Genomic DNA, 25,886 nt, shown 5'->3' with positions numbered 1-25,886 from the left:
ATGGGAATAATGAGTGCTATGTCACAGTTATGACATTTAATGGGAAAATATAAAGTGTTCGAATAGTGTCAGGTACACAGTAAACTCTCAATAAATTGTTGCTTTCATAGTTAATCATTAAAAAAAAAGAAGAAAAAGAAATGTAATTCAAAGCCTGAAAAGTACCACACAATCTCATTTAATTCTGTGATGTTTAAGAACAGGTGAAGTTGAGCTTCAATGTTTGAGGAACTTAGGCATAGGAATGAGGGTTGATGTTTTCAAAAACCTTTCTGGCATATCACCACTGGATCAATTCATGTTTTGGCTTTTTCAACGTCCTACTTCCTTTTATTTCATGAACTTTATTCCCTATTTTTGTCTTTAGCCCTACCAGTGGTCTTAGAATAACACATAGTAGAATAACACATAGTTTAAAACCATACTTTTAGGTAGTTTTCTCTTACGTTTCTTTTTAAAAAACATGGGCAGGCACCGGGAATCGAACCCGGGTCCTCTGGCATGGCAGGCAAGTGTTCTTGCCTGCTGAGCCACCGTGGCCCTCCCTCTCTTACCTTTCAATTACATAAGGTTAAAAAGCTTTGGGTTAGTAGTAATTGAAATTTGTTAGAATAAATTGGTAATGATGCATTTTATGAAACATTTTATGTTCTCAGTGTGATTACGATATGATATGCACATCCTCTAAAATTTATTATAGAACCAGGTCTCATATGTAAGGTCCTTGATTCTTAGTACTTGTAATTTGCACTGAGTACTTGCTATGGGTAATCATTTTAGCTGTCAATGAAATTCCAGTCAAGTATTTCCACATATTTACTGAAAACACAAGAGATACTACTGCTATAGAGAATAAAGGATGGAAATGAGAGAAAAGAAATTAAGAGACTCCTTTAAACAATAAAAAAAAAATACATTAGCAAAGTATTGTTTAAGTAGGGCAATGGAGATAATGGGTTAGATGATGACATATTGCCAAAGAAGAGGCAGGAGGTGAGCATGAACTACCACCAATTTAAAACGTGATCTTATCTCTTCCTTAGTTCCTCAAACCAAAGGGTATCAAGCACTGTTTTTTTTTAAATAGCTATTTCTAAGAAAAAGTGTTGGAAATTAAGTTGTTCCACTACATTCATGGATAACTGTATTGAATGGATAGCAGGAATATGAAATTCAAATCTTCAAAAGTAAAATAAAACACTTTCTTCCTCAGTAGTCCCAAAATCCTGCCGGGAAAAAGGTAAGTCAAAAGACTTTTGTACAGGCAATATGCCAAAACTAAATGTCAATAAGCAGAGGCTATGATGGAGGGGCATGGGATTCCTTGTGGAAGAAAAGGAAATGTCCTCATGTAGACTGTGGTAGCAAAGACATGACTATGTAATTATACCAGGAAATCATTGACTTTTTACTTAGGTTGGATTGTAGATGTGCCCCACTGTTGGTAGGGAAGCAGAGTGGTGCAGCTCCACTGGAAGGCAGTGGGGGCTCCACAGGAGACTAGGGGTGGAACTGCCATATGATCCTGAAACCCCACTTCAAAGTATATACTTAGAGGAACTGAGAGTGGGACACAAATAGACATTTGCACACTGGTATTTATGGCAGCAGGGTTTATAATTTGCAATGGATGGACTGAGGAAGGGAAGGGTGGTCTGTGCTATAAACATACAACAGACTACTGAGCGGCTAGCAAGAAGGAATGACGTTGTGAGGCATGCAACTAACTAGGTGAATGAGGACAATGTACTGAAAAAGACAAATATTACCATGCCTCACTCATATGCAGTAACTGTAATATATAAACTTGGAGTCAAGAAATGGGTTATCAGGTCAGGATCTACTGTAAAGATTCCTACATTGTAAGTTCTTACAGCAGCCACATCTGTACCAGAGATGTAATTGTAATTTCTAAATTCTGAGATGCTGAACTATTTGTGTATAACCTGGTCGTTCCCTGGAACTTCTGGTATTTACATGACATCTGAGATTCAGAGGTAGTTCTAAAGCTATAAAAGTGATCAGACTTTGACTAGAGACATGAATGAAGCTGATCTGGACAGAACTAAGATAAATCGGAATACAGGGTAAAGGATGACATGGTCTATATTTTAACTTCAGTGTGAGACCAAAAGAAGGGAGGTTTAATCAGGGCAAAATTTATATTTTTGGTAACACGTTATGTCAGCTTACTTGAACACTATAATTACATGGAATTATAAATAGGAGTGAGATCCTGTTGGTTTGTACAGGCTAGTGTGATAGTCCGATACATCCCAGAGTAATTTGGACAGAGAATAAAAAATGTATTTGCAAAGTTCCCTAGGGGGACTGGGGAGAAAGGAGGAAACTTCCCCACTTCAAGAATTCCTGATATTCTCGCAAGCAGTGGGAACAACCAATTCAATAGGCTGAGCGCTAGATCTTGGGGTTTGCCCTTATGGAACTTATTCCTGCAAAGGAAAAGGTAAGCCTACTTACGATTATGCCTAAGGGTCACCTCCAGAGAACCTCTTTTGTTGCGCAGACATGGCCTCTCCCTCTAAGCCAATTTAGCAGGTGAACTCACTGCACTCCCCTCCCTGTGCGGAACATGACTCCTGGGAGTGTAAATCTACCTGGCAATGTGGGACAGAATTCCTGGTATTTGCTGGGACCTGGCATCATGGGATTGAGAAAGCATTCTTGACAAAAAGGGGGAAGAGAAATAAAGTTTCAGTAGCTGAGAGATTTCCAACAGAGTAAGGAGGTTATCCTGGAGATTATTATTATGCATAATACAGATATCCTGTTTTGGTTTATGGTGTATTGGAGTGGTTAGAGGGAAGTACCCGAAATTTTAAAAATGTATTCCAGTAGTCTTGATTTATGGTTGTATAATTAATATAGCTTTTACAGTGTAACTGTGATTGTGAAAACTTTGTGTCTGACGCTCCCTTTATCCAGGATATACACAGATGAGTAAAAAAAAATTAAGGACAAAAAAATAAATAAATAATGGGGGTCGGGAATAAGGGGTAAAAAAAAGTTGGATAGATTATACTTGTGGTCAATGACAGGGAGGGGAAAGAGGTATGGGATGTATGGGTTTTTTTCTTTTGTCTTTTTATTTCTTTTTCTGGAGTGATGCAAGTGTTCTAAAAATGATCACCATGGTGAATACGCAACTATGCAACAATATTGTCAGCCAGTGATTGCATACTTGGATGAATTGTTTGGTACGAGAAGATATCTCAGTAAAAATATTTTTTAAAATAAATAAATGGGAAAGATTTTTAAAAAAAAAAAAAGGCTTGCATATATTCTGCTAGTCTTTAGGATAATTCTAATACCTTTGCTATTCTCCTCAACCCATTTAGAGTGCTTAACAAATCCAATATTACTTACCATCTGATAACACCTCATATGCCTCAGCTACTTGTTTGAATTTTCTCTCTGCTTCTTCTTTATTTTCAGGATTTTTATCAGGGTGCCACTTGAGTGCCAATTTACGATATCTTAAAAAGAATAAAAAGTGTTGACATATTCAAATTACGGAAACCAACTGGACTTCTGAAACACAGTTAAACAAGAAAATGGCCTCTGCTGAAAAAATTAATAAACTTTAACTGTAAAATTGCCCTTTCCCTCAAGAATGACACAAACAAGCTCTAAGCTCCAGACAGGATAATATGAAAAAACCAGCCTCCAGAGATAAAAGAATGTTAAAATTCTTGAGGGACCAAATTATCTATAACATGAATTCATACAGTGATTAGGCTTTTCTTAGCCTATGGAGCATATGGAGAAACAAGATCTCCAAAAGGCTCCAACCATGATATTCATCCTGATTTCCAGGAATGTTATGTCCTAATACACTGCATTATTTAATATAGCAATGTGACAAATGTAAATCACCTGCCAGAACACTGTCAAGCATCAAAGAATATTTTTTAAAAAGTCATCTCTGTTCTGTAATCAAGAAGAGTCATACTTTAGCATCTAAAAGACTTTTGCAAAGATCCTATGACCAAGGTCATACTCTGTCTCAAGGTTTTCAATAACATTTGAAAGCTTTGCAAATACAAAAAAGAAATATTTTATTTAGCAAAACATAAGACACATACTCCTAAGGGGAGAGGTCCGCTGCAAAAAGAAGGTCATGTCCCTCAAAACCCAGGATAAGAATTAAGAACCTGACTTGTAAAGCTGGTATGATTCAATTTAATTTTCAAATTTTACAAGAAAACCTTTGCTTCTGAATAGAAGCTACACTGATTAAAACTGGAGTCTCTAATGCTAAAATAGTATTTTATTTTTATATCTCTATGGATTTAAACATGTAACAGAAAAAAAACCCTAAAAGTGTCATGAATCCTGTCAAAAATGACAAGCAATATAAAAGACTAAAGGGAAATAACTGTTAATTCGTACAAGAACTAATCATCTAGTATGCTTACGTGAAACGTAAGATATGCATGAGAAACCAAGATAAATTTCAACTGTATATGCTGCTCCTTGTGTTAGGCTATTAAAATTTTAAAAAAAACAAGGCATAATATATAAAGTAAAACATATAAATAAATATGTAGATAATATCAAACCTGTTTTAATCTTAGCCTTTAGACGCAAGTTTTGACTTCATATTCCAGTACTTAGCATCAGGAGGTTAAGAGTATTACTCAAATGAAAGGAAAGCCTATAATCTATGGTTCAGATTTATATAAAACTCTCAGGGTCTCAGGAAAAATGGGGGCTTGGGAGTGGCAGCTATAGCCTCTAACCTGTACTTTGCCAGCCTCAGGTCAGTCTGGTCCCACATCACAATGATTAACGTAGAATAGGCACAAAATATCCTCACACTTTAATATGGCTCTGTAGTCATTCAAATGCTCTAGGATGAAGTTCAGCAATCTGAATTTGTAAACAATACCCAGGAAGTTTGGATGCCATACTCTGGCCCCTACTATGAGAAACAATGCTTTAGAGTGGCAAGTCAATTATTATCTCATGTAAAAGTTTCTTATTTTTACCTTATTTCATATGATCAGTAACTATTTTGATCTCTTCAAAAAGAAACAGAATCCACTGTCCCAAAAGCAAAGTAACAGACTAAACTAAGTAACCTTCCCCTCTCCAACTGACAAGTAAAGGATGATGCTTAGGCTTGAGAATGCAAACGTTAATCTGTTAATTGCTCTGGCTAAAGTTAAAATTAAATTATGCTGGTTATGCTGGGGTGCACGTGTAGTTCAGTGGTTAGAATGCCCGCCTTCCATGAGGGGGACCCAGGTTCAATTCCCGGACCATGCACCCAAAAATAAATAAATAAATAAATAAATTACGCTTTATTCAAAGACTGTAAAAATATATTAAAAACCATTTCAATAGGTAATACGTATACATATTAGTATTTAACTACCAATGAACTTCACAGATCTATTACTCCAAAAAGTAAAATTACTTACGCCTTTTTAATATCCTCGGGTGAGGCATGTCTCTGCACACCTAGAACTTCATAGTAATCCACCATGTTTCAACAGATTATTGGAACAGGTCCTGTAATTAAAAAAATTTTGTCAAGTGACAAGACTGCCAAGTCTGAGTCAATAATGGAGGCTGGGAACAGAGCAAAAGGGAGGAGTTAGGAGTGTCAACACATCTCAGCACTTACTGGTCTGTCTACATGAGAAATAATTCTTGTTTAGTCAACCACCAGCTCTGTCAGGGTGGGGCCTTGTCTAGGAAAAGGTTCCAGTTCTCGTTCTCTTCAAGCCCCCTTTTTAACATTTAAAAAAAAAAAAAAGAAAGCTCTGAAATAGCCTAATGATGGTCTAAATTAAATAAAACTAACAAGTGACTCAGGCACAGAGACTCATTGCCCACTTGATCACTATGTGAAAGGCTCATTCATTCTGAGTATCGTTTCTTAAGACACAGACGGTGTTGAGATCTTCAGTTACCCGTTCACTGCATTCCATGTGCCAAGTATTATGCGAGACCTAAGATAACAAGGACAGACAAACTGTCCCTGCTCTCAAGAAACAAAATGGGAACAGGGAACAACATAGAGCCACTCTTCCAAATTTCTGTAGCTCTCGCTAACAAACAGCAAAAAGACCTCCCAGTCATCCCCCTCCCTCTTCTGGCAGAAAAAAATTAGAAATTTCTTTCACTACAAAACTATTACTCTGTAAGTAATATCAAGGTATAAAGGTAAAACTACTATTGCACACTATAGGCTGTTTAACGGGAAGACATCAACAGTACCACAGCAATGCCAAAGAGTAAATAATTGAGGGTGGGGGTGAGATAGGCAAGAGTTAAGGGGAGGTCTGGATTTTCTATTTGGCAAAGGCATGTTTATTGGTTATTTTTTTTCCTAGGAGCAAAGAAAACTCTAAAATTGAGAGTGCTGATGATTATACAACTAAGTGAGGATAGATGTGAGACCCGGACTGTTGACTTTAGAAATTATACAAGATGCCCAATGGATGGAGGTGGCTGAAGGATACATTAACTGAGAAGTGGAATGGTGAACAGTGGTGTATACATATGAGCAAATACTGTGCTGCTACAGAAAGGAACAGTCATGAGGCATGCAACGATGTGAATGAACTTGGGGGACGCTATTTGATACAAAGTAAGCCAGAAACAAAAGAGCGAATACTGTATTTAGAAAACAGTTGTAAGAAAATTAGGCCTAGATTGTAAGCTCTTTCAGCAGTACATTTAGTCTGGGGTTGTAAATGTTATTTCTAGATTTTGAGAGGCTGTGCTATATAGGCATAACCTGTTATTTCCTTGAAACTCTGGGTACCTGTGTGAAGTCAGCATTGCCACATACAACTATTAAAGAAACTGAAAATTAGATAAGTACAAAGTCAATCGGGTCAGGGCTAAGGTAAATCAGAATACAGGAGTAAGGAGGATGTTGCCTGTATTTTAGAATTCACCTGCATTATGACACCAAAGGAACAGAGATTTATCTTATTCAAAATCTAAATTTTCTGTAGCATATAATCTAATTCAATTTATCTGGACAGATCATTTAAATAAGACAAACATATGGAGCCGAGAATGGGAATAAGGTCTTATAATTCTATATGGCTTAATGGGAATGCCCAGATACATTCCAGACTATGTAGAACAGCTAATTAAAAAGTACTGGCAACTCTAACACCACACAGGTGGGTCAGTGGTGGAATTCTCGCCTATTACACAAAGGCCCAGGTTCGGTTCCCAGCCCACGCAGCAGACTCTCACCTTTGGGGTGCACAGGTGGTTCAGTGGCAAAATGTTCACCTGCCATGTGGGGACCCAGATTTGAATCCCAGCCTATGCACTTGAAAAAAATTTTTAAAGCATTAAAAAAAAAAAAATACTGGCAACTCAATCCTGGAGTCCGACCCTATGAAACTTATTCCTACAAAGGATAGGGAAAGCCTACTTATAATTACGACTGAGAGTTACCCAGAGAACCTCGTTTGTTGCTCAGATGTGGCATCTCTAAGAACTTGGCAGGTGAACTCACTGCCCTACCCCCCTATGTGGGACACAACTCCCAGGGGAGCAAATCTCCCTGGCAATATGGGACAGAACTCCTGGGATTCACAGGGACCTGGAGGAACTGAGAGCAGGGGCAAAAATAGACATTTGCACACTGGTGTCTATGGTGGCAGTGTTCACAATCACAATGAATGGAGGTGGCTTACGGGTCCAAGTATAGAGGAATGGAAGGGGGAACTATGGTGTATACATACAACAAACTATTGAGGGGCTGTGCAAGAAGGCATGAAGTTGGTGAGGTATGCAACTAGGTGAATGAACCTTAAAGACCATACGCTGAATGAAACGTCAGAAACAAAAAGACAAATATTATCACGCCTCATTCATATGGACTAACTATAATATAAAAACTTAAGTTGAGAGCCTGGGTTATAACGCTGGAGCATAAAGAGTCCTAAATTGTAAGTGCTTAACTTATTTCTAAATTCTGAGATCTGTTTGTTTATAACCTGGTTGTTTCTACAAACTTCAGATATTTATGTGACAACTGAGACTCAGAGTTAGACCTCAGAAGTTACGAAAATCAGCAGCACCCCATACAGGAACTGTTTAAAAAGTTGAAAAAGGGATCTGACTTCAATATGAAGGAAGTTGATCTGGATAGGACTAACATAAATCAGAATACAGGGTAAAGGATGATTCTGTCCATATTTCAAAACTTCAACTTCTGTGTGAGACCAAAGGGAGAGATGTTTATTTGGTGCAAAATTTATATTTTTGGTAGTGCATTATCTAATTTAACTTGAATGGTCAGTTTAGTTGAACAACATGGAATCTTGAGACTTCGTTGGTTTGTCCAGGTTAGTATGATGCCTTGATATATTCCAGATATTGGGCAGTGAACAAAGGTCCTCTTACAATTCTGGGGAGAAATGAGGAAATATTCAATTTCCACATTTGGAGAATTTCTGATATTCTCACAAGCAGTGGAAACAACCAAACCAATAGGCCAACGCCTCGATCTTGGGGTTTGCCCCTATGACACTTATTCCTGCAAAGGAAAAGGTAAGCCTACTTAAAATTAGACCTAAGAGTCAGCCCCAGAGAACCTTCTTTGTTGCTCAGATGTGGCCTCTCTCTCTTAGCTGATGTGGCAAGTGAACAAACTGTCCTCCCTCACTATGTGCGACATGACTCCCAGCGATATAAATCTCCCTGACAATATGGGACAGAAATCCCGGGATGAGCCGGGATCCAGCATCAAGGGACTGAGAAAGCCTTCTTGACCAACAGGGGGAAGAAACGAGACCAAATAAAGTTTCAGTGGCTGAGAGATTTCAGAGTCAAGAGGTTATCCTGGAGGTTATTCTTACGCATTATATAGATATCCTCTTTTTAGATTAAGGTGTGTTACGCTAGAGGGAAATGCCTGAAACTGCAGAGCTGTGTTCCAGTAGCCAGGTTTCTTGAAGATGATTGTATAATGATATAAAAGTTATCCTGGTGGTTATTCTTCAGCATTATATAGATACCCCTTTTTAGTTTATGGTGTACTGAAGTGGCTAGAGGGAAGTACGTGAAACTGTTGAGTTGTGTTCCAGTACCCTTGATTTCTGAAGACAATTGTAGAATGATATACCTTTTACAATGTGACTGTGAAAACCTTGTGTCTGATGTTCCTCTTATATAGGGTATGGATTAGATGAGCAAAAATATGGATAAAAATAAATACATATAATTTTTGTAAACTGTGTCTGATGTTCCTCTTATCTAGGGTATGGATAGATGAGCAAAAAATATGGATAAAAGTAAAAACAAATAATAGGGGGACAAGGGTTAAAATAAATGGGTAGAGAATAGCCATTATCAATAAAACAGAAAATGACAAGTGCTGGAGAGGATGTGGAGAAAGAGGCACCCTTATCCACTGTTGGTAGGAATGTCAAATGGTACAACCGCTGTGGAAGGCAGTTTGGTGGTTCCTCAAAAAGCTAAATATATAATTGCCATATGAATCAGCAATACCATTGTTAGTTATCTACTCAGAGGACATAAGGGCAATGACACAAACGGACATTTGCACACCAATGTTTATAGCAGCATTATTTACAATTGCAAAGAGATGGAAACAGCCAAAAGGTCCATCAACAGACGAGTGACTGAACAAATCGTGGTATATACATGTGATGGAATATTATGCAGCTATAAGACAGATTTTGTTGGTTTGTCCAGAGTGATGCCCCGGTAAATCCCAGAGTGATTTGAAGAGTGAATGATCAAGTATTTGCAAAGTCCCTTTTGCGGAATGGTGAGAAGTGGAGAAAATTCAACCTTCCCAAGTTGAATTCTTGATACTATCACAAGCAGTGCGGACAATCAAAGCTATAGGTGGAGCCCCCAGTCTTAGGGTTTGTTCATATGAAACTTAACCCCACAAAGAATAGGTCAAGCCTACTTAAAATGAGGCCTAAGAGTCACCCCCAAGAGAACCTCTTTTGTTGCTCATAGATGTGGCCTCTCCTTCCAGCCAACGCAACAAGCAAATTCACCACCCTCCCCCTGTCTACATGGGACATGACTCCTAGGGGTGTGGACGTTCCTGGCAACGTGGGACAGAAATCCTAGAATGAGCTGAAACTCAGCATCAAGGGATTGAGAAAACCTTCTTGGCCAAAAGGGGGAAGAGTGAAATGAGACAAAATAAAGTGTCAATGGCTGAGAGATTCCAAACAGAGTCAAGAGGTTATCCTGGAGGTTATTCTTACGCATTAAATAGATATCACCTTGTTAGTCAAGATGTAATTGAGAGGCTGGAGGGAACTGCCTGAAAATGTGGAGCTGTGTTCCAGTAGCCATGTTTCTTGAAGATGACTGTATAATGATATAGCTTTCACAATGTGACTGTGTGATTGTGAAAACCTTGTGTCTGATGCTCCTTTTATCTACCTTATTAACAGATGAGTAAACCATATGGAATAAAAATAAGTAATAGGGGGAACAAACGTTAAAATAAATTTGGATTGAAATCCCAGAGATCAATGAAAGGGAGGGGTAAGGAGTATGGAACGTATGAATTTTTTTCTGTTTTTGTGTTATTTCTTTTTCTGAATTGATGCAAATGCTCTAAGGAATGATCATGATGATGAATATGCCACTATGTGATGATATTGTGAATTACTGATTATATATGGAGAATGGAATAATCATAAGTTAAGAACGTTTGCCCTTGTTTTTTTTTTTAAAAAATTTTTAAATCACTAAAAAAATAAATTGGGTAGATGGAAATACTGGTGGACAATGAGAGAAAGGGGCAAGGAGTGTGGTATGTGTGAGCTTTTTCTTTTTATTTCTTTTTCTGGAGTGATGCAAACGTTCTAAAAAATGATCATGGTGATGAATATACAACTAGGTGATAATATTGTGAGCCACTGACAGTATACCATGTACAGAATGTTTGCCTAAGATTTATCAATAAAAATACTTAACAAAAGAAATTGCATACTCCCTTCCCCCTTCCCGGCCGGCTGGGAGAATTGGAGAGGTGGTCCCCTGAAACCAAGGCGACTGGCGCCCACACCACGCACAGCCCCCGGACCAACTGAGAGAATTGGATCGGAAACCCCCAGGCCGCGGAGAACGGTGACCCCGTGACTCCGGGGAACGTGCACTCTCTCGGGCGGGCCGCTGCCGCTGGCGCCCTCCCGCCACGCGTGTTGCCCAGGGCCGACTAGGAAATTCGGACGGGCTCTTTCCCTGGCTGCGGCGACCAGCAACCCTCCCTGCGTTCGGACCCCGGGCCGGCTCAAGCCGCTTCGGCTAGCGAACCCCCAGGACGGCGAGAGTTTCCAAAGTTTAAGGTCCCACAGCACCTTTTACTGGTGGGACCCGCAGACAAATGTGTGCCACGAGCGCCACCTACTGGGCAGGATAAGAAAAACAGAACCCAGAGATTTCACAGAAAAATATTACAACCTTGCTGGGTCCAACACCAAGAGAAATCTGAATAAATGCCCAGACGCCAGCAGCAGAAGATAACTGTCCACGCTCAAAAGATTGAGAATATGGCTCAGTCAAAGGAACAAACCAATAGCTCAAATGAGACACAAGAGCTGAGACAACTAATGCTGAATATACGAACAGAAATGGAAAACCTCTTCAAAAATGAAATCGATAAATTGAGGGAGGACATGAAGAGGACATGGGCTGAACATAAAGAAGAAATAGAAAAACTGAAAAAACAAATCGCAGAACTTATGGAAGTGAAGGATAAAGTAGCAAACATAGAAAAAATAATGGATAGCTACAATGATAGATTTAAAGAGACAGAAGATAGAATTAGTGATTTGGAGGATGGAACATCTGAATTCCAAAAAGAAACAGAAACTATAGGGAAAAGAATGGAGAAATTTGAACAGGGTATCAGGGAACTCAAGGACAATATGAACCGCACAAATATACGTGTTGTGGGTGTCCCAGAAGGAGAAGAGAAGGGAAAAGGAGGAGAAAAACTAATGGAAGAAATTATCACTGAAAATTTCCCAACTCTTATGAAAGACCTAAAATTACAGATCCAAGAAGTGCAGCGCACCCCAAAGAGATTAGACCCAAATAGGCGTTCTCCAAGACACTTACTAGTTAGAATGTCAGAGGTCAAAGAGAAAGAGAAGATCTTGAAAGCAGCAAGAGAAAAACAATCCATTACATACAAGGGAAACCCAATAAGACTTTGTGTAGATTTCTCAGCAGAAACCATGGAAGCTAGAAGACAGTGGGATGATATATTTAAAATACTAAAAGAGAAAAACTGCCAACCAAGACTCCTATATCCAGCAAAATTATCCTTCAAAAATAAGGGAGAAATTAAAACATTCTCAGACAAAAAGTCACTGAAAGAATTTGTGACCAAGAGACCAGCTCTGCAAGAAATACTAAAGGGAGCACTAGAGTCAGATACAAAAAGACAGAAGAGAGAGATATGGAAAAGAGTGTAGAAAGAAGGAAAATCAGATATGATATATATAATACAAAAGGCAAAATGTTAGAGGAAAATATTATCCAAACAGTAATAACACTAAATGTCAATGGACTGAATTCCCCAATCAAAAGACATAGATTGGCAGAATGGATTAAAAAACAGGATCCTTCTATATGCTGTCTACAGGAAACACATCTTAGACCCAAAGATAAACATAGGTTGAAAGTGAAAGGTTGGGAAAAGATATTTCATGCAAATAACAACCAGAAAAGAGCAGGAGTGGCTATACTAATATCCAACAAATTAGACTTCAAATGTAAAACAGTTAAAAGAGACAAAGAAGGACACTATATACTAATAAAAGGAACAATTAAACAAGAAGACATAACAATCATAAATATTTACGCACCGAATCAGAATGCCCCAAAATACGTGAGGAATATACTGCAAACACTGAAAAGGGAAATAGACTCATATACCATAATAGTTGGAGACTTCAACTCACCACTCTCATCAAGGGACAGAACATCTAGACAGAGGATCAACAAAGAAATAGAGAATCTGAATATTACTATAAATGAACTAGACTTAATAGACATTTATAGGACATTACATCCCACAACAGCAGGATACACCTTTTTCTCAAGTGCTCATGGATCATTCTCAAAGATAGACCATATGCTGGGTCACAAAGCAAGTCTCAACAAATTTAAAAAGATTGAAATCTTACACAACACTTTCTCGGACCATAAAGGAATGATGTCGGAAATCAATAATAGGCAGAGTGCCAGAAAATTCACAAATACGTGGAGGCTCAACAACACACTCCTAAACAACGAGTGGGTCAAAGAAGAAATTGCAAGAGAAATTAGCAAATACCTCGAGGCGAATGAAAATGAAAACACAACATATCAAAACTTATGGGACGCAGCAAAGGCAGTGCTAAGAGGGAAATTTATTGCTCTAAATGCCTATATCAGAAAAGAAGAAAAGGCAAAAATTCAGGAATTAACTATCCATTTGGAAGAACTGGAGAAAGAACAGCAAGCTAACCCCAAAGCAAGCAAAAGGAAAGAAATAACAAAGATTAGAGCACAAATAAATGAAATTGAAAACATGAAAACAACAGAGAAAATCAATAAGGCCAGAAGTTGGTTCTATGAGAAAATCAATAAGACTGATGGGCCCTTAGCAAGATTGACAAAAAGAAGAAGAGAGAGGATGCAAATAAATAAGATCAGAAATGGAAGAGGAGACATAACTACTGACCTCACAGAAATAAAGGAGGTAATAACAGGATACTATGAACAACTTTACGCTAATAAATACAACAATTTAGAGGAAATGGACGGGTTCCTGGAAAGACATGAACAACCAACTTTGACTCAAGAAGACATAGATGACCTCAACAAACCAATCACAAGTAAAGAAATTGAATTAGTCATTCAAAAGCTTCCTAAAAAGAAAAATCCAGGACCAGATGGCTTCACATGTGAATTCTACCAAACGTTCCAGAAAGAATTAGTAGCAATTCTCTTCAAACTCTTCAAAAAAATCGAAGTGGAGGGAAAACTACCTAATTCATTCTATGAAGCCAACATCACCCTCATACCAAAACCAGGCAAAGATATGACAAAAAAAGAAAACTACAGACCAATCTCTCTAATGAATACAGATGCAAAAATCCTCAATAAAATTCTAGCAAATCGTATCCAACAACACATTAAAAGAATTATACATCATGACCAAGCAGGATTCATCCCAGGTATGCAAGGATGGTTCAACATAAGAAAATCAATTAATGTAATACACCATATCAACAAATCAAAGCAGAAAAATCACATGATCATCTCAATTGATGCAGAGAAGGCATTCGACAAGATTCAACATCCTTTCCTGTTGAAAACACTTCAAAAGACAGGAACACAAGGGAACTTCCTTAAAATGATAGAGGGAATATATGAAAAACCCACAGCTAATATCATCCTCAATGGGGAAAAATTGAAAACTTTCCCCCTAAGATCAGGAACAAGACAAGGATGTCCACTATCACCACTATTATTCAACATTGTGTTGGAGGTTCTAGCCAGAGCAATTAGACAAGAAAAAGAAATACAAGGCATCAAAATTGGAAAGGAAGAAGTAAAACTATCACTGTTTGCAGACGATATGATACTATACGTCGAAAACCCGGAAAAATCCACAACAAAACTACTAGAGCTAATAAATGAGTACAGCAAAGTAGCAGGTTACAAGATCAACATTCAAAAATCTGTAGCATTTCTATACACTAGTAATGAACAAGCTGAGGGGGAAATCAAGAAACGAATCCCATTTACAATTGCAACTAAAAGAATAAAATACCTAGGAATAAATTTAACTAAAGAGACAAAAAACCTATATAAAGAAAACTACAAAAAACTGCTAAAAGAAATCACAGAAGACCTAAATAGATGGAAGGGCATACCGTGTTCATGGATTGGAAGACTAAATATAGTTAAGATGTCAATCCTACCTAAATTGATCTACAGATTCAATGCAATACCAATCAAAATCCCAACAACTTATTTTTCAGAAATAGAAAAACCAATAAGCAAATTTATCTGGAAGGGCAGGGTGCCCCGAATTGCTAAAAACATCTTGAGGAAAAAAAACGAAGCTGGAGGTCTCGCGCTGCCTGACTTTAAGGCATATTATGAAGCCACAGTGGTCAAAACAGCATGGTATTGGCATAAAGATAGATATATCGACCAATGGAATCGAATAGAGTGCTCAGATATAGACCCTCTCATCTATGGACATTTGATCTTTGATAAGGCAGTCAAGCCAACTCACCTGGGACAGAGCAGTCTCTTCAATAAATGGTGCCTAGAGAACTGGATATCCATATGCAGAAGAATGAAAGAAGACCCATCTCTCACACCCTATACAAAAGTTAACTCAAAATGGGTCAAAGATCTAAACATTAGGTCTAAGACCATAAAACAGTTAGAGGAAAATGTTGGGAGATATCTTATGGATCTTACAACTGGAGGCGGTTTTATGGACCTTAAACCTAAAGCAAGAGCACTGAAGAAGGAAATAAATAAATGGGAACTCCTCAAAATTAAACACTTTTGTGCATCAAAGAACTTCATCAAGAAAGTAGAAAGACAGCCTTCACAATGGGAGACAATATTTGGAAATGATATATCAGATAAAGGTCTAGTATCCAGAATTTATAAAGAGATTGTTCATCTCAACAACAAAAAGACAGCCAACCCAATTACAAAATGGGAAAAAGACTTGAACAGACACCTCTCAGAAGAGGAAATACGGATGGCCAAGAGGCACATGAAGAGATGCTCAATGTCCCTGGCCATTAGAGAAATGCAAATCAAAACCACAATGAGATATCATCTCATACCCACCAGAATGGCCATTATCAACAAAACAGAAAATGACAAGTGCTGGAGAGGATGCGGAGAAAGAGGCACACTTATCCACTGTTGGTGGGAATGTCAAATGGTGCAATCGCTGTGGAAGGCAGTCTGGCGGTTCCTCAAAAAGCTGAATATAGAATTGCCATACAACCCAGCAATACCATTGCTAGGTATCTACTCAAAGGACTTAAGGGCAAAGACACAAACGGACATTTGCACACCAATGTTTATAGCAGCATTATTTACAATTGCAAAGAGATGGAAACAGCCAAAATCTCCATCAACAGAAGAATGGCTAAACAAACTGTGGTATATACATACGATGGAATATTATGCAGCTTTAAGACAAGATAAACTTATGAACCATGTAATAACATGGATGGACCTAGAGAATATTATGCTGAGTGAATCCAGCCAAAAACTAAAGGACAAATACTGTATGGTCCCACTGATGTGAACGGACATTCGAGAATAAACTTGATATATGTCATTGGTAACAGAGTTCAGCAGGAGTTAGAAACAGGGTAAGACAATGGGTAATTGAAGCTGAAGGGATACAGACTGTGCAACAGGACTAGATACAAAAACTCAAAAATGGACAGCACAATAATACCTAATTGTAAAGTAATCATGTTAAAACACTGAATGAAGCTGCATCTGAGCTATAGGTTTTTGTTTTGTTTTGTTTTGTTTTGTTTTGATTTGATTTTACTATTATTACTTTTATTTTTTTTTCTATATTAACATTCTATATCTTTTTCGGTTATGTTGCTAGTTCTTCTAAACCAATGCAAATGTACTAAGAAATGATGATCATGCATCTATGTGATGATGTTAAGAATTAATGATTGCATGTGTAGAATGGTATGATCTCTAAATGTTGGGTTAATTTCTTTTTTTCCGTTAATTATAAAAAAAAAAAAAGAGAAGGGATAATTGGAGATGAAGGGATACAGACTGTACAACGGGACTGGATATAAAAACTCAGAAATGGACAGCACAATACTACCCAATTGTAATGCAATTATGTTAAAACACTGAATGAAGCTGCATGTGAGGTATAGGTTTTTTGTTTTTGTTTTTTTTGTTTTTTTTTCTTTCTATTATTGTTTTAATTCTTATTCTGTTGTCTTTTTATTTCTTTTTCTAAATTGATGCAAATGTACTAAGAAATGATGAATATGCAACTATGTGATGTTATTAAGAATTACTGATTGTACATGTAGATTGGAATGATTTCTAATTGTTTTGTTAATTCTTTTTTTAATTAATAAAAAAAAAAAAAAAAAAAAAAAGAAATTGCATAGAACAGACCTATTCCATACAATGCAAAGTAACTTCATTCAATAAAGGAAGTTCTCCTAAAAGCCAGTATGCCAAAAACTGAAGTTGTGTTATCTACGGTCTTCCCAGAAACCCTATTTTCAGATATTTTCTGAAGGAATATTTTGATAATGTAAAAGAATACATAAGATGATAACCCACTCTTAAGGCAAGCACACCCTGTTGCTGACGGTGAACAATGCTGTAAACCATTCTGAAGGCAAACACACCCTGTTGCTGAGGTTGAACAATGCTGAGATTAAATAATGCCACAACTATGAGTTACTCCATTTTTCATACGATATAGTTTTATTATATTTATACTTTCTAATTTTGGGGACAAATCCATACCAAAAAAAAAAAACACTTTACATCATGACTCAGCATGAATGTGAGTACTTGCTTTGTCTGTGCAACAATCATTAAACATTTACAAAGCAACCACTATATAAAAAGGGTTAAGAGGGCGGGCCACGGTGGCTGAAAATGTGGAGCTGTGTTCCAGTAGCCATGTTTCTTGAAGATGACTGTATAATGATATAGCTTTCACAATGTGACTGTGTGATTGTGAAAACCATGCCAGAGGACCTGGGTTCGATTCCTGGTGCCTGCCCATGTTAAAAAAAAAAAAAAAAGGGTTAAGAAAAAGCATACCAAGACGAAACCTGCTTGTTACCAGTCCAGGAGTTTATAATCAAAACCACGAGTTAATTAAAAAACATTGCACAAAGATCTAACACAGAACTTCCTAAGATAAAATACCTAGAAATGTTAGATAAATTTTAAGTCATTTTGCTTATATTTTGACTAGTGCATTTCCTAATATAACTTATGTGGAGAGCTTAATTGAACACCATAAGAACATGGAACCTTGACTAGGGCATGAGATTTTGTAGGTTTGTCCAGAGTGATGCCTCAATAAATCCCAAAAGGACTTGAACAGTGAATAAAAAAAGTATTTGCAAAGTCCCCTTGGGGGGAATAGTGAGAAAGGGGGAAAATTCAATTTTCCCAAGTGGAGAATTCTTGATATTCTCACAAGCAGTGGGGACAACTAAAGCAATAGGCTGCGCCCCCAATCTTGGGGGTTGTTCATATGAAACTTAACCCCGCACAGGATAGGTTAGCCTACTTAAAATTCGGCCTAACAGTCACCCCCAAGAAAACCACTTTTGCTGCTCAGATGTGGCCTCTCTCTCTCTCACCCACCACGACAAGCAAACTCACCGCCTTCCCCCTCTCTACGTGGGACATGACTCCCAGGGGTGTGGACCTCTCTGGCAATATGGGACAGAAATCCTAGAATGAGCTGGGACTCAGCACCAAGGGATTGAGAAAACCTTCTCAACTAAAAGGGGGAAGTGAGAAATGAGACAAAATAAAGTGTCAATGGCTAAGGGATTCCAAAAACAGAGTCAAGAGGTTATCCTGAAGGTTATTCTTACGCATTATACAGATGTCACCTTTTTAGTTAAGGTGTAACAGAGAGGCTGGAGGGAACTGCTTGAAAATGTAGAGCTGTGTTCCAGTAGCCATGTTTTTTCAAGATGCTTGTATAATGATACAGCTTTTTCAGTGTGACTGTGTGACTGTGAAAACCTTGTGTCTGATGCTTCTTTTATCTATCTTATGGACAGATGAGTAAAACATATGGATCAAAAAGAAGTAAACGATGGGGGAATAAATGTTAAAATAAATTTAGTAGATTGAAATGTTAGTGATCAACGAAAAGGAGGGGTAAGGGGTATGGTATATATGAATTTTTTTCTGTTTTTTTTTTCTGAATTGATGCAAATGTTCTAAGAAATGATCATGATGATGAATATACAACTATGTGAAAAAAAGAATGTTCATATTGTATGTTGATTGGTTTTATTAATAAAAATTGAAAAAAATAAAAAATTTTAAGTCATTTTGAAGAGACAACTGAGCTCCCCAGACAGAGAGAATGGTTTCAGGTGCCAGAAACAAACAAGGAATTACAAGAACAGTCATTATGAGACAAATTTTCAGGAAGGAGGATTCAAGATCCTTACGTAACCTGTAGCTCCTCAAAGGCTGTAATTTCAAGAAAAGGGGTCAAGAAAAACTTTCCACTGAACTGCAAAGGGAAGAGGGAAGAGAAGCACCACTGAGAACCTAAACTCCAAAAGCCTCAGACATGGCAGAACTGAATCTTATCACTATCTTTATTATGTTTCAACAATCCATGATCTCCAAAATTAAGAGATTAATCCCAGAATGGTCAATAAAACAAAGTTACATGAGAAAAATATCACAAAAATCCAGGTCACAAAGATTCCCACAGAAAACACAATCACTGCCAAAATGAGCTAACATACAAGGAAAGAATCCAGGATGAGTAAGAGCACCCCAAAGAACCTGAAAGAGAACATAATACATAATAAGTATTTTGTTAAATAAAAGGAAAGGAAACCCCATTGGGGAAGGAATGGAAAAACATTCTTCTAATTTGGAAGAGATATGATTATTACAGCCATTGAAATTTAAAAGCAGATTAGATACAGCTAAAGAGAGAGAGAGATTTGTTGATCAACAAGTTAGACCTGAGGAAATTATCTAGGATAGTACAGAGAGTAATGAAACATAAAAATAGAATGACAACAAGGTTCAACATAAATCTAAAGATACACAGAAGGCAAGATCAGAGAGAAAATAGAGAAGTGATATTGAAACTGACTAGTAAACATTCCAGAGCTGATGAAAGACACAAATCGGCAGATCAAAAAAGCACAATACTGAGGAAAATTAAGTATCTCTATATTAGAGACATTAAAAATAACCACTAAGGACTTCAGGGCCAAGATGGCGGCTTAACAATGTGCACGTTTGAGTTCATCCTCCAGAACAACTACTAAATAACCAGACACAGTACAGAACAGCTCCTGGGGCCATGTCAGTGACCAGACACACAGTGTACCCCTATCTGGACCACCTGGACTGGCTGCGAGCCCTCCCAAAACTGTGAGTTCCCCAAGCCGTGGCGACTGGCACCCATCCCCCACAGGCTTCTTCCCAGAGGGGAAAGGAAGGAGACTTTACAAGCAGCAAGGGCTAAGCCCAACCAATCGCCAATTGTGGAATTAATTAACAAATTCTGACTACTAAAAACAGGCCCCCAGCTCAGGTAAACCTGGTCAAAGTGGAGATCGCTCATTTTTGCCCCGGCGCTAAGGGGGCAGGGCTGATGGAAAAAGGAAAAAAAAAAAAGAACAAAACAGAGGTTTTTGTGGTTGTGTTTCTACAAAGGTTTGACTGCCTTTGCATACAGCGGCAGGGAACCTAGGCTGCAACCGCCCCAGGCAAGTTCGTTTGAGGGTTTGTCTGGAACCTGTGACTTCACCATGGGAGAGGTGAAGCCCAACTCAGGTGGAATCCCTCCCTCAAGGAATTCAGACACCAGGGCTTGGTAATTTGAAGCCATTAAAGCCAGCCTACAACCTCTCCTCTGTCTCCATCACGCCCCCAGCCAAAGTTAAAGGTACCACACCATCTTATATCGGTGGGACCTGTAGGCAGACAAGCACCACATACTGGGCAGGGTAAGAAAAACAGAGCCCAGAGACTTCACAGGAAAGTCTTTCGACCTGCTGGGTCTCACTTTCAGGGAAAACCGACACAGGTGACTCTTTCCTCCTGATAGGAGGCCAGTTTGGTCTGGGAAAATCCAGCTGGGGTCTATAATATCTAAGTAGACCCTCCTAAGTGTTGAGGGGGGAAGGCACCATACAAGCGGGGCAAGAAACAAGAACTGAAAAAGTCCCCTCTGTTAAACAAAACCTAAGCTAGAGGTCCAGATACAGCTGAACTGAATGTCAAAGAACAGACAGACAAGAAATTCATCCAGCAAGAAAACCCTAGGTAAAAGAAGTGCAAGCAACCTCCAGAATAAACTAATTAAGGTAATTAAATGCCTAGACGCCAGCAAAAAATAACAAATCACACTAGGAAAACTGAAGATATGGCCCAGTCAAAGGAACAAACCAACAATTCAAATGAGATACAGGAGCTGAAACAATTAATTCAGAATATACTAACAGACATGGAAAACCTCATCAAAAACCAAATCAATGAGTTGAGGGAGCATATAAAGAAGGCAAGGGATGAACAAAAAGAAGAAATCAAAAGTCTGAAAAAACAAGTCACAGAACTTATGGCAATGAAAGGCAAGGTAGAAGAGATGAAAAAAACAATGGAAACCTACAATGGTAGATTTCGAGAGGCAGAACACAGGATTAGTGAACTGGAGGACGGAATATCTGAAATCCAGCAAGAAAAAGAAAATATAGGGAAAAAAATGGAAAAATATGAGCAGGGACTCAGGGAACTAAATACAATTTGAAGCTCATGAATATATGTGTTGTGGGTGTCCCAGAAGGAGAAGAGAAGGGAAAGGGAGGAGAAAAACTAATGGAGGAAATTATCACTGAAAATTTCCCAACTCTTATAAAAGACTTAAAATTACAGATCCAAGAAGTGCAGCGTACCCCAAAGAGAACAGACCCAAATAGACATACTCCAAGACATTTACTAATCAGAATGTCAGAGGTCAAAGAGAAAGAGAATCTTTAAAGCAGCAAGAGAAAAGCAAACCATCACGTACAAGGGAAGCCCAATAAGACTACGTGTAGATTTCTCAGCAAGATTTCTCAGCATAAACCATGGAGGCGAGAAGACAGTGGGATGATATATTTAAATTATTAAAAGAGAAAAACTGCCAACTAAGAATTCTATATCCGGCAAAACTGTCCTTCAAAAATGAGGGAGAAATTAAAACATTTTCCAACAAAAAAATCACTGAGAGAATTTGTGACCAAGAGACCAGTTCTGCAAGAAATACTACAGGGAGTACTAGAGACAGATAAGAAAAGACAGAAGAGAGAGGTGTGGAGAAGAGTGTAGAAAGGAAGACCATGAGTAAAGGTAAAAAGAAGGAAAATTAGGTATGACATATAAAATCCAGAAGGCAAAACAGTAGAAGAAAGTATCATCTGTGCAGTAATACACTAAATGTTAATGGATTAAACTTCCAAATCAAAAGACATAAACTGGCAGAATGGATTAAAAAACAAGACCCATCTATACGCTGTCTCTACTCAAAGGACATGAGAGCAAGGACACAAACATACATTTGCACACCAATGTTTATAGCAGCATTATTTACGATTACCAAGAGACAGAAACAGCCAAAATGTCCATCAACGGATGGGTGGCTAAACAAACTGTGGCATATACATACAACGGAATATTATGTAGCTGTAAGACAGAATAAAGTTATGAGGTATGTAACAACATGGATGGATGTTAAGGACATTATGCTGAGTGTGATTAGCCAAAAACAAAAGGATAAATACTGTATGGTCTCACTGATATGAACTGACATTAGTGAACAAACTTGGAATATTTCGTTGGTAACAGAGACCATCAGGACATAGAAATAGGGTAACATATTGGGTAACTGGAGCCAAAGGGATACAGATTGTGCAACAGGACTGAATATAAAAACTCAGAAATGGACAGCACAATATTATCTAACTGTAATACAATTATGTTCAAACACGGAATGAAGTTGAATGTGAGAATGACAGAGGGAGGACGGCTGGGGGGATAAATGAAATCACAAAGAAAGACAGACATAAAGATTTGAGATGATACAATCTAAAAATGCCTAGAGTGTATAACGATAGTGACTAAATGTACAAATTTAAAAATGTTTTTGCATGAGGAAGAACAAAGGAATGTCATTACTGCAGGGTGCTGAAAATAGATAGTAATCAATATTTAAAAATTTCAACTTATGTGTGAGACTAAAGCAAAAAAATGTTTATTTGGTACAAAATTTATATTTTGAGTAGTGCATCTCCTAATATAATTTATGTAGATAGTTGGTTGAACAACATTAGTACATGAAACCTTGGGTAGGACATTAGATTTTGTTGATTTGTCCACAGTGATGCCCCCATGAATCCCAGAGTGATTTGATCAGTGAGTGGAAAAGTATTTGCAAAGTCCCCTTCGGGGAATGATGAGAATGGGGGAAAATTCAATCTCCCCAAGTTGAATTATTGATATTCTCACAAGCAGTGCAAATAACCAAAGCTATATATAGGCTGAGCCCCCCAGTCTTGGGGTTTGCTCACATGAAACCTTAACAGAGGCCACATCTGAGCAACAAAGGATAGGTCAAGCCTACTTAAAATTAGGCCTAAGAGTCATCCCCAAGAGGTCCTCTTTTGTTGCTCAGATGTGGCCTCTGTCTCCAGTCAATACAACAAGCAGACTCACCAACCTCCCCCTGTCTACGTGCGACATGACTCCCAGGGGTGTGGACCTTCTTGGCAACATGGGACAGAAATCCTAAAATGATCTGAGACTCAGCATCAAGGTATTGAGAAAAACTCTAGAATGAGCTGAGACCCAGCATCAAGGGATTGAGAAAACCTTCTCAACCAAAAGGGGGAAGAGGGAAATGAGACAGAGTGTCAATAGCTGTGAGATTCCAAACAGAGTCAAGAGGTTATCCTGGAGGTTATTCTTACTCATTAAATAGATATCACCTTGTTATCCAAGATGTAGTGGAGAGGCTGGAGGGAACTGCCTGAAAATGTGGAGCTGTGTTCCAGTAGCCATGTTTCTTGATGATGATTGTATAATGATACAGCTTTCACAATGTGACTGATTGTGAAAACCTTGTGTCTGATGCTCCTTTTATCTACCTTGTGAACAGACGAGCAAAAAATAATTAATAGGGGAACAAATGTTAAAATAAATTTAGTTTGAAATGCTAGGGATCAATGAAAGGGAGGGGTAAGGGGTATGGTATGTAAAAAATTTTTTTTCTGTTTTCGTTTTATTTTTCTGTTGTCTTTTTATTTCTTTTTCTGAATTGATGCAAATGTTCTAAGAAATGATCATGATGATGAATATGCAAACTATGTGATGATATTGTGAATTACTGATTATATATGTAGAAGAGAATGAGCATATATTAAGGATATTTGTGTTTCTTTCTTGTAATTTTTTTTAATTAATAAAAAATTATAAAAAAGTAAAAAATTACCAGCAAATGATTATATATGTAGAACGGAATGATCATATGTTAATGTTTTAGTTCATCTGTCATTAACTTTTTTTATTAATAAATAAATTTTAAATAATGCATCTCCTGTATAATAAATAAATAACCAGTAAAAAAGACTAATTACTTTTAAGACTGTTAATTAGATAAGACAAACTGGCCAAAGACAAAGGAAGAGCCTTCAAAAGTATGGAAAGAAAATGCTATCAACCTGGATATTTACCAACACAGAACTCTGTACTCAGATAAATCATCATCAGGAGTAAGAACAAATATAGTGCTTTAAGATAAACAAAGATACAGTCTAATCCTCACTGAAAGAACTACAATGAATGTGCTTCATAAGGTACTTCAGACGGAAGAAGAACACACATAGCACTGGTCAAAAAAAAAAAAAAAAAAAAACTGTTCAACAGATAGGTAAACCTGGGTAACCTCTGACTATTAAAGTGATTTTTAAAAATGTGAAATGATAACTTGAGACCGCAAAAAAACAAGATTAAACCAAGTTCTAGAGATTTAAATAAAGGACAGGGTCAACACATTCTAAGGTTCTTATATCATTTTGAAGACAAGAGGGAGAAATATGGATTCCATGCTAAAAAGAATAAACACTAATATAAAACAAAATGTAGCTTCCATAGGAGGGGACAGGGAAGTTAGGGGTAACATGGAAAAGCATAATAAAATAGGACATTAAAAAACATTATCAAAACTGTATATAGCAGCCAGACCCAATTCTAAGGGCTCTACAAACATGAACTCATTTAATGTGAACACTTCAATAAACACAGTAACTGTACATAAAGATTAAAGACATTCTCAAAGTTGTTTTTAAAACTACATTGTTTCCAAAAGACACAAAAATTTCAAGGCGATGGGATGTATTTTGTCTGTACATGTAAAAAATACAGACAAGTATTTTTAAAAGCTTGTGTAAGGAATAGTACTCCCAGGAAGAACATACCTGAATATAACAGCATTATCAGGAAAAATTACTTCACAACATGATAAAATATGGAATTCTGAACCTAAGTCTAAAAAACAAAGCAAAAACAGAACTATTATAAGGCAAAAGGGTTACAATCACAATCGTAGTGCTTAGCAGACAGAAAGCAAGCCTTTTAAGATTTGAGAACATTTAATGAATTCATGTAAGGATACAAAATAGGCTCCTGCAACTAACAATTAGAAAATAGAAGTTTTTGTCAATGTGCCGATTTGAATCTGTGGTGGACCCCAGAAAAGCCATGCCCTTTAATCTCATTCAATATTGCTGGGTAGGAGCATTTTGATTGTTTCCGTGGAGATGTGACCCACCCAATTGTGGGTGGTAACTTCTGATTAAATGATTTCCATGGAGGTGTGTCTCCACCCATTGAAGATGGAGTTGCTTACCGGAATCCTTTAAAAGAGCCACGAGAAAGCCAGCAGACGCCACCATGTTCACTTTGCCACGTGCCCTTCCAGCTAAGAGACAGACATTGAATGTCATCGGCCTTTTTGAACCAAGGTATTTTTCGTGGGGTGCCTTAAATTGGACATTTCTATAGACTTGCTTTAATTGGGGGCATTTTCT

General features: G+C 37.7%; 1 protein-coding gene across 4 annotated transcripts in view; it reads right to left on the bottom strand.

Annotated features, from left to right (window-relative positions):
* Positions 1 to 25,886, bottom strand: part of DNAJB6 (DnaJ heat shock protein family (Hsp40) member B6) — a 129,877-nt gene that overhangs the window by 76,457 nt on the left and 27,534 nt on the right. For 3 of the 4 annotated variants that reach the window (XR_013171314.1, XM_077151464.1, XM_077151471.1), the window contains exons 2-3: positions 5,448 to 5,538; positions 3,388 to 3,497 (exon numbers count right to left, since the gene is read on the bottom strand). Coding sequence is in view for 3 of the 4 variants with exons in the window: in XM_077151464.1 (XP_077007579.1) it covers positions 3,388 to 3,497; positions 5,448 to 5,512 (175 nt within the window). In the remaining variant the exon portion in view is untranslated. Of the gene's footprint in view, positions 1 to 3,387; positions 3,498 to 4,763; positions 4,887 to 5,447; positions 5,539 to 25,886 lie in introns of those variants that run through there. The other variant, XM_077151479.1, reaches the window with a different exon arrangement.

Source organism: Tamandua tetradactyla, chromosome 1 (genome assembly GCF_023851605.1).
Source record: "Tamandua tetradactyla isolate mTamTet1 chromosome 1, mTamTet1.pri, whole genome shotgun sequence".
Lineage (NCBI taxonomy): Eukaryota > Metazoa > Chordata > Mammalia > Pilosa > Myrmecophagidae > Tamandua > Tamandua tetradactyla.
This window is presented reverse-complemented; position numbering and strand designations above follow the sequence as displayed.